We start from the raw sequence: 12502 nt of genomic DNA on the forward strand, positions 1-12502 counted from the left end.
AACAAGGTCAGGGGTTTTACTCAAATCTGTCTGTAGTTCCCAAAAAAGAGGGAACTTTCAGACCAATTCTGGATTTAAAAATTCTAAACAAATTTCTCAGAGTTCCATCGTTCAAAATGGAAACCATTTGAACAATTTTACCTACAATCCAGGAGGGTCAATATATGACTACCGTGGATCTAAAGGATGCGTATCTACATATTCCTATCCACAAAGATCATCATCAGTTCCTAAGGTTCGCCTTTCTGGACAAACATTACCAGTTTGTGGCTCTCCCATTCGGGCTAGCCACTGCTCCAAGGATTTTCACAAAGGTACTCGGGTCCCTTCTAGCGGTTCTAAGACCAAGGGGCATTGCAGTGGCACCTTACTTGGACGACATTCTGATACAAGCGTCGTCCCTTTCAAAGGCAAAGGCTCACACAGACATCGTTCTAGCCTTTCTCAGATCTCACGGATGGAAAGTGAACATAGACAAAAGTTCCCTGTCTCCGTCGACAAGAGTTCCTTTCTTGGGGACAATAATAGATTCTTTAGAAAGGAAGATTTTCCTGACAGATGTCAGAAAGTCAAAACTTCTAAGCGCTTGTCAAGTTCTTCACTCTGTTCCTCGACCTTCCATAGCTCAGTGCATGGAATTAGTAGGGTTGATGGTTGCAGCAATGGACATAGTTCCTTTTGCGCAAATTCATCTAAGACCATTCCAACTGTGCATGCTGAAACAGTGGAATGGGGACTATACAGACTTGTCTCCAGTGATTCAAGTAGATCAGAAGACCAGAGACTCACTCCGTTGGTGGCTAACTCAGGATCACCTGTCCCAGAGAATGAGCTTCCGCAGACCAGAGTGGGTCATCGTCACGACCAACGCCAGTCTAGTGGGCTGGGGCACGGTCTGGGAATCCCTGAAAGCTCAGGGGCTATGGTCTCGTGAAGAGTCTCTTCTCCCGATAAACATTCTGGAAGTGAGAGCGATATTCAATACTCTCAGGGCTTGGCCTCAACTAGCAAAGGCCAGATTCATAAGATTCCAATCAGACAACATGACGACTGTTGCTTACATCAACCATCAGGGGGGAACAAGGAGTTCCCTGGCGATGAGAGAAGTGGCCAAAATCATAAAATGGGCGGAGGATTGCTCCTGCCACCTATCTGCGATCCACATCCCAGGAGTGGAAAACTGGGAGGCGGATTATCTGAGTCATCAGACATTCCATCCGGGGGAGTGGGAACTCCACCCGGAGATATTTGCCCAGTTGACTCAATTATGGGGCATTCCAGACATGGATCTCATGGCGTCTCGTCAGAACTTCAAGGTTCCCTGCTGGTCCAGATCCAGGGATCCCAAGGCGACTCTAGTGGATGCATTAGTAGCGCCTTGGACCTTCAACCTAGCTTATGTGTTTCCACAGTTTCCCCTCATTCCCAGGCTGGTAACCATGATCAAGCAGGAGAGGGCCTCGGTGATCTTGATAGCTCCTGCCTGGCCACTCAGGACTTGGTATGCAGACCTGGTGAATATGTCATCGGCTCCACCATGGAAGCTACCTTTGAGACAGGATCTTCTAGTACAAGGTCCATTCGAACATCCAAATCTAGTTTCCCTCCAGCTAGCGGCTTGGAAATTGAACGCTTGATTTTATCTAAGCGTGGGTTTTCGGATTCTGTAATAGATACTCTGGTACAAGCCAGAAAACCTGTAACTAGAAAAATTTACCATAAAATATGGAAAAGATATATTTGTTGGTGTGAATCCAAGGGATTCTCATGGAGTAAGATCAAAATTCCTAGGATCCTTTCCTTTCTCCAAGAAGGTTTGGATAAGGGATTATCAGCAAGTTCTCTAAAGGGACAGATTTCTGCTTTATCTGTCTTATTACACAAACGACTGGCAGCTGTGCCTGATGTTCAAGCTTTTGTTCAGGCTTTGGTCAGGATCAAGCCTGTTTACAGACCTTTGACTCCTCCCTGGAGTCTGAATTTAGTTCTTTCAGTTCTTCAAGGGGTTCCGTTTGAACCTCTACATTCCATAGATATCAAGATGTTATCTTGGAAAGTTCTGTTTTTGGTTGCTATTTCTTCTGCTAGAAGAGTTTCTGAGTTATCTGCTTTGCAGTGTAATCCGCCCTATCTGGTGTTCCATTCAGAAAAGGTTGTTTTGCGTTCTAAACCTGGTTTCCTTCCAAAGGTTGTTTCCAACAAGAATATTAACCAGGAAATAGTTGTGCCTTCTTTGTGTCTGAATCCAGTTTCAAAGAAGGAACGTTTGTTACACAATTTAGATGTAGTTCGTGCTTTAAAGTTTTATTTAGAAGCAACAAAGGATTTCAGACAAACGTCTTCTCTGTTTGTCGTTTATTCTGGCAAGAGGAGAGGTCAAAAAGCTACTGCTACCTCTCTTTCCTTTTGGCTGAAAAGCATCATCCGATTGGCTTACGAGACTGCCGGACGGCAGCCTCCTGAACGCATCACAGCTCACTCTACTAGGGCTGTGGCTTCCACATGGGCCTTCAAGAACGAGGCTTCTGTTGATCAGATATGTAAGGCAGCGACTTGGTCTTCCCTGCACACTTTTGCCAAATTCTACAAATTTGATACTTTTGCTTCCTCGGAGGCTATTTTTGGGAGAAAGGTTTTGCAAGCCGTGGTGCCTTCCGTTTAGGCAACCTGATTGGCTCCCTCCCTTCATCCGTGTCCTAAAGCTTTGGTATTGGTTCCCACAAGTTATGGATGACGCCGTGGACCGGACACACCAATGTTGGAGAAAACAGAATTTATGCTTACCTGATAAATTACTTTCTCCAACGGTGTGTCCGGTCCACGGCCCGCCCTGGTTTTTTAATCAGGTTTGATGAATTTCTTTCTTTAACTACAGTCACCACGACACCCTATAGTTTCTCCTGTTTTTTTCTCCTGTCCGTCGGTCGAATGACTGGGGTGGGCGGAGCCTAGGAGGGACTATATGGACAGCTTTTGCTGTGCTCTTTGCCATTTCCTGTTGGGGAGGAGAATATTCCCACAAGTTATGGATGACGCCGTGGACCAGACACACCGTTGGAGAAAGTAATTTTCAAAGACATAAATGACTAATTTTGCATTGTCTAGCTGCTACAGGCGTACTGTTTCTTCATCCAATGCATGGTTGTGTTTGTAAATTTTAAGGGACAAAGTGACTTCACTCACCCATGACCTACCTTGCACTAACTTCGATAATTTGTCACTATATTGTATGCAGGACAATTTAATATGGAATTTGTTTCCAAAGGCCTGTGATCTTAGGCTTAGGTTTTTAACTTTCGTTTTGGCAGTATATACTTTTTATGTCACTCTACTAAAAATAGTATTTTTCTTTCCTACAGGATGGGAGGTATCCCTGCTCGGAATGCGAAGGGGGAACGCCTGCTGCTTTACATAGGAGTAATTGATGTTCTTCAATCTTACAGGTTAGTAATCTGAGGTTGGCTTTTTTATTTCAACTGTGAAGCTACCTATGCGTTAATATTAAAGGGACAGTGTTTTTATAAATTTCTTCACCTTAATGTGTTCCAAATGACTGGTTACACCTACTGCAGAGTATTACATGGTTTTGAAATTATTCCTTCATATTTATTTTTGTATTTAAAATAGCTGGTTTTACTCATTAAATCCATCATCTGTTTTCAAAGCCATGTCCATAAAAATGTCCAAGCCTGCAGGTAAAGCAGATATGCTAGTTATATATGTCTAAACATAGTGTAGGTATTGGAATCTCAATTATGAGGGGGCGCAACCAGCTATTTCAGATACTAATATCAGTGTCTCTCCTGCCCCCCCACTGCGAGATTTAATGCTATTGTTTCCCGTTTACATAACCTTTCTACAGATGATAAATTTTTCCATCTAAAGGGGAGGAGAGTCCATGGCTTCATTCATTACTGTTGGGAATTAAGAACCTGGCCACCAGGAGGAGGCAAAGACACCATAGCCAAAGGCTCAAATACCTCCCCCACTTCCCTCATCCCCCAGTCATTCTTTGGCTTTCGTCACAGGAGGACGGCAGAGAAGTGCCGAAGATCGGAGTAGTCTCTTATGGAGGGTTGTACTCTTCGCATTGGGACTGGAGTTTTAAGTAGTCCTGTCAGCCTCTCAGTGAGAGCCTGGGTGAAAGTTTAGTGTCCGGAGATGCAGGGAGAGTCTTTCTGCGAAACCATCCCGACTCATATTAACAGCTCCACAATCAATTAGCGTTGACGAGTTTCTCTGCCTGCTTTTTACGCTCAAGTCCATGTCAGGAGCGAGGCTACTAACCTGCCATACTTGAAGGGCTGTGTTCCTGTTCCACAGTGTAGATTCTGATAAGATTGTTTCAATTTTTAATATATAATAACAGAAGACAGGGTCACAGTGTGACGCCTTTTATCTTTATAGAATCAAGGGTTAATATTCCTAGTAAGGGGATTATTGGTTTATACATAATATTGTTTATTGTGTCATTGCTGCGTTGTGTGGAACTTTCAGGTGACTTAAGGGAGTATGGCGCAGCATTTTTTTTTGGCACGTTTTCTCCTTAGGCAGGGCGGTCCTGCTGGACATTCCATGTGACTGGGTATGGCTATCTTCCTCTGGTGATCAGCGGCGCAGGAGACAAAACGGTTTCTGTAGTCTGGGTCATAGGAGGTGGTGAGTGCCCCTGCCATTGGAGGTTATAAAGGTGCCTATTTTTTTTTTTTTAATCTAGTCCTTATGGCAGCGTAAGTTATGGAGGACTCTGACGTGTTAGAGGGCTCGCCCTCTTTAACTAGGTCTCATTCCTGTGTTTATTGTGAGGAGGTTCTGGTAGTTCAGCCCTCTCAACTATGTTCCACATGCCTTAATAAAGTTACGACATCCAAGAACATACGGATGTCTAGTACTACTAAACCGTCCACCTCTGAGGGGTCCCTGTCCCGTGAGGTGCGTTCCCTGCATCCATCTTCTTTTACACATGCAGCGCCCCAGGGTCCAACCATTACTCCTGCGGGAGAGATTCGTTGGCCGTCAGATTTTGCGGATATACTGCAAACGGCGGTATCGAAAGTGATCCATGCCTTACCACATTCTGCTAAGCGCAAGCGTAGGGCGTATAATGGCGGGCCCGGCCAAGGGGTTGTCTACGCCTGTGGAAATTTCTGAGGCGTTATACGATGACGAGGCCCCGCCCCTTCTCGGTCGTAGTTTGTGTCATCTAAACCCCCGGCTGCAGATGAGCCTGACTTTAGGTTTAGGATGGGAAAATTTGGTGCTTTTTGCTGAAACAAGTGCTTGCTACTCTGGAAGTTCCGGAACCAAAACTTCCAGAAGAACCTGCAATTCCTAAGCTTGATAAGGTATATGAGGACAGGATGGTGCCTCAGGCCTTCCCGGTTCCTGTTAAGATGGCAAATATTATTAAGAATGAATGGGAGTGATTAGGTTCTTCCTTTTCCCCTTCTTCCTTTAAGAAACTGTTTCCCATCCCGGACTCTCAGCTGGAGTTGTAGGTTACTGTCCCTAAGGTGGATGGTGCTATCTCCACGCTCGCGAAGCGGACAACTATTCCCCTCGAGGATAGTTTGTCGTTTAAAGAGCCCATGGATAAAAAGTTGGAAAACATGTTAAGGAAGATGTTTTAACACACAGGGTTTGTTTTTCAGCCGACAGCGGCTGTTGCCGCGGTCACCGGAACTGCGACATATTGGTGTAAATCCCTGTGTGAAATGGTCGAAGGGGGAGACTTCCATCAACGAGATACAGGATAAGATTAAGGCGCTGAAGATCGCCAATTCTTTCATATGTGATGCCAATATGCAAATTATTCGCCTGAACGCTAAGGTTTTTCCGTTTTAGCTCGCTGGGCTCTGTGGCTAAAGTCTTGGTCTACGGACATGACTTCTAAGTCGAGGCTGTTGTCCCTGCCTTTTCAAGGAAATATTCTGTTTGGTCCAGGATTGGATTTGATCATATCCACGGTTACGGGAGGCAAGGAAGCTTTCCTACCACAGGATAAGAAGGCTAAGCCTAAAGGATCTACTGTTCGCCCCTTTCGTGCGGACAAAGGCCCAGCGCCAGCAGCCCGCAGCGAAAGCTAACCAATCCAAGATAACTTGGAAACCGGCTCAGTCTTGGAACAAGTCTAAGCAGAGCAAGAAGCCTGCCGAGACAAAATGGGCATGAAGGGGCGGCCCCGACCGGTCTCCGGACCAAGTAGGGGGCAGATTATCTCTCTTATCAGAAACCTGGTTGCAGGACGTTCAGGATCCTTGGGTTCTGGACGTTGTCGCCCAGGGTTACAGGATAGGGTTCAGATCCCATCCGCTCAGGGCAGATTCCTCCAATCAAACCTGTCTTCAAGGCCAGAAAAGAGAGAAGCCTTTCTAGAATGTGTTTGTGTAATGATTACCTGTGGCTTTAAGAGATTTAACAATCCTGGCACAATATAGTGCATAATAAAAGTTTAAATGTTAGTTATATTTAGAGATCTGCAAAACTTGCAAACCAATACAATATAATTGGAGTAATCTGCCCTGAGTAACTAGAGATTAGATATATAGGAAATATAGGTTTCTTTAGTTACATAGGCAAGAGAATTGGAAAATAGTTAAACAGGTGCAGGCTGAATCTGTGGCGAGGATCACTATAAACTGGAAAAGGTAATTTTCTGCTCAATTCATAACACAAACTAATGTTGAGTGAGTGCTAGTTGGTAAAAACAGAGTGATGTAAATATGCAGCTAATTGCAGTACTCACGGAACCTTGCACATATGCTGCTGAGATGCCTTGCAGAGGTAAAGGGGAGTCTGTGTAAGAGACACAAACTGTAAGAGGAATCCGTGCTGCTCGGTAAGGTAGTAGTGACAGTTGCTGGAAGGTGCGGTCAGAGGCACAGCTACTAACGCACTGTAGTTTAAAGTAGCAAAAACCTGAAACAGTTATTTATACAATTTATTGTATCAGTATACACAGAGAGGCTGGAGAGGTGTGTCAAGGAAAAAACTTCATTAAACCAGCAATGAAGTGGAAGAGGAGGAGCCTTTTATACACCTGATGGAGCAGAGGAGAGATTTAAGGTGGAAAATAAAATAGCAGTGTTAAGGTGGTATGATTTATGACGGTGAGAGATCTCTCCTCTCTAGGTATTATTGTACCAGTACCCCAAGCAGCAAGGGGTCTAGACCTAAAGTGTTTAAACAAGTTTGAGTGTTCCATCGTTCAAAATGTAAACAATCATATCTATTCTGCCCCTAGTTCAAGAGGGACAGTTCATGACAACCATAGACTTGAAGGATGCTTACCTTATGTGCCAATCCACAGGGACCACTTCAAGTTCCTGAGATTTGCGTTTCTGGACCAACACTTCCAGTTTGTGGCCCTTCCCTTCTGTCTGGCGACAGTCCCGAGAGTCTTCACGAATGTTCTGGGGGCGCTACTTGCGGTGGCCAGAGGCATTGCTGTGGCGCCCTATCTGAACGACATCCTAAGCCAGGCGCCATCGCTCAGTCTAGCAGAGAATCATTGAAGGGCTCTTCTTCTTTTACTCCAATCTCACGGTTGGAAGATCAATTCAGGAAAGAGTTCCCTGGTTCCCAGCAAGAGGGTGGAGTTTCTGGGCACTATAATAGACTCTATGTCCATGAAAATATTTCTCACAGACCATCGACGCAGGAAGATTGTGTCCTCTTGTCTTGCCCTTCAGGCCTCCTCAAGCCCCTTGGTGGCTCAGTGTATGGAGTTGATCGGACTCATGGTTTCCAGCATAGACGTCATTCCATTCGCCAGGTTCCATCTCAGACCTCTTCAATTGTGCATGTTGAGACAGTGGACCGGCGATCATTCAGATCTATCACAGCAGATATCCATGGATGCTCGGACTCGGATCTCCCTCTCTTGGTGGATCCATCTGGAGCAACTGTCCATGGGGACATCCTTCTTGAGACCGTCCTGGGAGATTGTGACCACGGACCTGAGTGTGGCAGGACGGGGTGCTGTTTGGGGTGCCAGGATGGCACAAAGAAAATGATCCTGGGAGGAGTGTCTCCTTCTGATTTAAATATTCTGGAACTCCGAGCAATCTACAATGCTCTGAAGGCATGGCCTCTTCTTAGGGGCCTTTCAGCTTCATCAGATTCCAGACCGACAACATTAACTCGGTGACTTACATCAACCATCAGGGGGGTATGAGGAGATCCCTAGCTATGAGGGAGGTGTCTCAGGTCTTGGAGTGGGCGGAGTCCCGCAGCTGCTCGCTCTCAGCGATTCACATTCCAGGTGTGGACAACTGGGAAGCAGACTTTCTCAGCAGGCAATCCTATCTGGGGGAATGGTCTCTTCACCCCAAAGTGTTTGCGGAGATTTGTCTCAGGTGGGGAACGCCGGAGATAGACCTGTGGCGTCCAGACTCAATTGCAAGCTACCCCGATACGGGTCAAGGTCCAGGGATCCCCAGGCAGAGTTAATAGATGCCTTGGGGGTTCAGCCTAGCTTACATTTTTCGATTGTTACCACTTCTACCTCGTGTTGTGGCACGCATCAAACAGGAGCGAGCTTCGTCCATTCTGATTGCTCCGTCGTGGCCACGGAGGATGTGGTTTGCGGATCTGGTGAGGATGTCATCCTCTCCATCGTGGAGGTTACCCTGTCGCAGGGATCTGCTGAAACAGGGCCCTTTTCAACATCAAAATCTCGATTCTCTGAGGCTGACTGCGTGGAGATTGAGCCTAGAGAGGTTTTTCGGAAAGTGTTATTAATACTCTAATTCAGGCAAGGAAGCCAGTCACTCATCGCATCTACCATAAGGTGTGGAGGACTTATTTGTCCTGGTGTGAGAAGCATGGATATCCTTGGCAAAAGACGAAGGTATCCAGGATTCTGTCCTTTCTCTAAGATGGTTTGGAGAAGGGTGTTGCCGCTAGTTCCTTAAAGGGACAGATTTCGGCATTGTCAGTCTTGTAGCATGGGAGACTCGCTGAGCTCCCTGACATCCAATCCTTTATTTAGGCCCTGTTTAGAATCAGGCCTGTCTTTAGACCTAAATTTAATTTATCTTCTGGCACCATTTATACCCTGATATTTATCCTACTGTTTCCTGTTCCCTCGGCAGAATGACTGGGGGATGAGGGAAGTGGGGGAGGTATTTGAGCCTTTGGCTGGGGTGTCTTTGCCGCCTCCTGGTGGCCAGGTTCTTAATTCCCAACAGTAATGAATGAAGCCGTGGACTCTCCTCCCCTCGATGGAAATTAAATTATCAGGTTAGCATAATTTGTTATTTGTACAGGCAAAAAGCAGCTATTTTAAAGAACAAAATAAAGGCTATGTATAGAGAACGAAATACTGTAGCGGGTAAAATGGACAATTAGGAACACAATAAAGGGAAGAACATTTAAGTACAATGTCTCTTTAATTTTGAAAAGCATCACAGTGTAAGGCTCTTGATTCAGTGGTAAACATATCAGATGTTCTTGTGTTAGTGGGTGCACATTGTTGTAACAATAGTTCTTGCATTTTGCAGGTTCATTAAAAAGCTGGAACATTCCTGGAAAGCATTGGTGCATGATGGGGTGAGTACCCACATTTGTTGTATGTTTCTTATGCTAAAGAAGATTTTTATAGGTTCATACTAGAGATCCTTAGTTAATATTTAAAATGTCATGATTCCGATAAACTTCGTAATTTTAAAGAACTTTTCTAATTTATTTAAACCCCGTTCAGGACTAGGAATTTTAGAGAAAATCTTGCACAAAGTACCAGAGATTTTTTTAGCACCACGCTTCTTAAATTCCCAGGAAGCGGTTAATCAGGTAGCTTTTGAGATTAACCCTCACAACACCTGACCCCTCACACCCAGCTCTCTTCCCTCCCACACCCCACTAGTTACCACCATCTTAGGTACTGGCATATATGTTTGTGTGTGAGAAAAGCATGCCTAGGTAGGCCCAGGGGCAGCAATGTACTGCTGTGAGTTAGCTGCTTATTGGTAGCTACTTGTTGTAGGCTCATCAAATGTGTTCAGCTGGCTCTGTGTAGTGCATTACTGTCCCTGAGTATTCTCTTCAAGAAAAGATACCAAGAGAACAAAACAAATGTTAAAATAGAAGTAATTTGGCAAGTTGTTTAAAATTACATATTCTATATGAATCATGAAATTAAAATGGAGGCTTCAAGTCCCTTCAATTTTCCAAAATCTAATGTTACCATTAACCATGTAATTTGTTAAAGGTGCTTTTTTATATGCATTGGTGATTACCCACTGCATTACAAAAGATTCACATACAGCAGAGATAATTTAAAAGCATTTAAAATTGTCATTTTGTTAATATGTGATTGGAATGCAATCCAGGGACACACTTCTTGTGTGTTTTATTTGTACCCTGTTATGTGGTCATTTCAAGTAATTTGTGGCACATTCTGAATTCCATAGAAAATGCTCTCCAATCTTTCTGAAGGAGGAGCAGAATACAGTTTTCAAATGTAAAATTACAGGAAATAAATAAATGAAAGTATGTTGCAAAGAATGGTCAGTTAATGGATGTTCATTTTCAATTTAAAAGGAAAGTCTACTTTGGTGATGGTTTTATTTTTTTGTTTTATTTAAAAAGATAGATAATGCCATTGCTACCAATTCTGCAGCTTTTCACAACCAACTGTATTAATATACTTTATAACCTTTAAATTTCTTCCTGTTTCTAAGCCCCTGAAGGCTGCTTTTCACTGCCAGACAGTGCTAGTTCATGTGTACCCTTTATAAATAACATGCAAGTTTGTAAAAAAAAAAAAAAAAGCACTGAGATAAGGGGGCCGTCTGCTGAGGTTTAGATACAAAGTAATCAGAGGGTAAAAAGTATATTTAATATAAATGTGTGTGCAAACTGGAGAATGGGTAATAAAGGGATTATCTATATTTTTAAACAATTTTAAGTAGACTGTTACTTTAATTTCTGGATATATTCTAGGCATGTATGCCAAAGTACAAATCCGCAAAAATAGAGTCAAATGCCACTTTCTGTGGATGCAGTCAACATTTAGTTTTGTAAAATGAATGCAGATACCTGATATAGGCTATAGTAAAATATCTGCTCAGGACTTTGTATAGTCTAAGCAATTGCTCTCAATTAAGTGAATTCAAATGTTTTCTGTACACAGTACCTTGGTTATTGCTTGGGATACAGCCTCTTTACCATAAGATCTAATGAAAAGGGAAATCTAAATCGGATTAGCTGGATTTTTGTTCATGACGGCACACAAGGCAGCTGGCGATTTATTACCATCGGCTTAATAACAAACTACTACTTGGCGAAAAGCAGAAACTTCAAACAAATATTGTAACTGTAGCCACCTCCTCTTGCCCACTTTACTCCCTCTTTTGAAGCTTTTTTTTTTTTCTTGAATTATGCGCTGAATGAACTCTCCTCCTAGGATATATAGTGACCTCTTCTCTATTCCATACACACGAACTGGAAGGGTCATACCAGGTTCAGAGCTTTCCCACACACCCAGAGAATTCAGCTGTAAACATAACGTATGCAAGGTACATCAGCTGTGTCTATAGGGTGTATCACACTATGAGGTCAGTATGTGCAGTTCTTCCATTATCGGATCTCAAAATAAAATTAAATTCACGTCCCCTTTTCTCAGGGTGCACCTTGCATTTATCTCTAGCTCTGTAAGTACACACACACTTGTTTCTTCAGTCATCATAGGGTTTTCCTTGAGTCTTAAAGAGACACTGAACCCAAAAAATTTTCTTTCGTGATTCAGATAGAGCATGACATTTTAAGCAACTTTCTAATTTACTCCTTTTATCAAATTTTCTTCATTTTCTTGGTATCTTTATTTGAAATGCAAGATAGATGCTGGCCCATTTTTGGTGAACAACCTGGGTTGTTCTTGCTGATTGGTGGATAAATTCATCCACCAATAAAATGCTGTCCAGTGTTCTAAACCAAATAAAAGCCTATATGCCTTTTTTTTTTTTTCAAATAAAGATAGCAAGAGAATGAAGACAAAATAGGATTAAATTAGAAAGTTGCTTAAAATTGCATGCTCTATCTGAATCACAAAAGAAAACATTTGGGTTCCATGTACCTTTTAATGAGCATCTGGAGTAGGTTACGGTTAACAACCGTTAAAGCGATTATTACACTAAACCTAGTAAATTTCTTGTTATCCAAGGGTATCTTTGTCTTTAATTCTCTTTGTTTTGCAATTCTTTTCCCATATTGAAGAAGTGAGAGAAGTGTTAATCAGGCTGCAATACTTACTTTTTGGTAATATTTGCAAACAAGAACATTACTTGTTTAGACATTAGAGGAACATGAAAGTCAAAGATAGCGTGACGTTTTAACAAAAGATTTCCTATTTACTTGGTTCTCTTGACGACCACACTCTGTAGCCTGCACATGTCTAAAGCATTATATGACAGCAGTGATTACAACAATCTTTGTAATTTATACATTGTTGCAAACACTGCTGTCATACTGTTCAAGAAACCTGCACCTACCTAGATATGCT

At 43.0% G+C, this 12502-nt stretch overlaps 1 protein-coding gene across 6 annotated transcripts in view; it reads left to right on the forward strand.

Annotated features, from left to right (window-relative positions):
- PIP5K1A (phosphatidylinositol-4-phosphate 5-kinase type 1 alpha) overlaps positions 1-12502 on the forward strand; it is a 175341-nt gene that overhangs the window by 93155 nt on the left and 69684 nt on the right. For all 6 annotated transcript variants that reach the window (XM_053703705.1, XM_053703714.1, XM_053703739.1 and 3 more), the window contains 2 exons: positions 3360-3443; positions 9504-9552. In XM_053703705.1, coding sequence (XP_053559680.1) covers positions 3360-3443; positions 9504-9552 — 133 coding nt within the window. The remainder of the gene's footprint in view (positions 1-3359; positions 3444-9503; positions 9553-12502) is intronic.

This window comes from Bombina bombina, chromosome 1 (assembly GCF_027579735.1).
Source record: "Bombina bombina isolate aBomBom1 chromosome 1, aBomBom1.pri, whole genome shotgun sequence".
Lineage (NCBI taxonomy): Eukaryota > Metazoa > Chordata > Amphibia > Anura > Bombinatoridae > Bombina > Bombina bombina.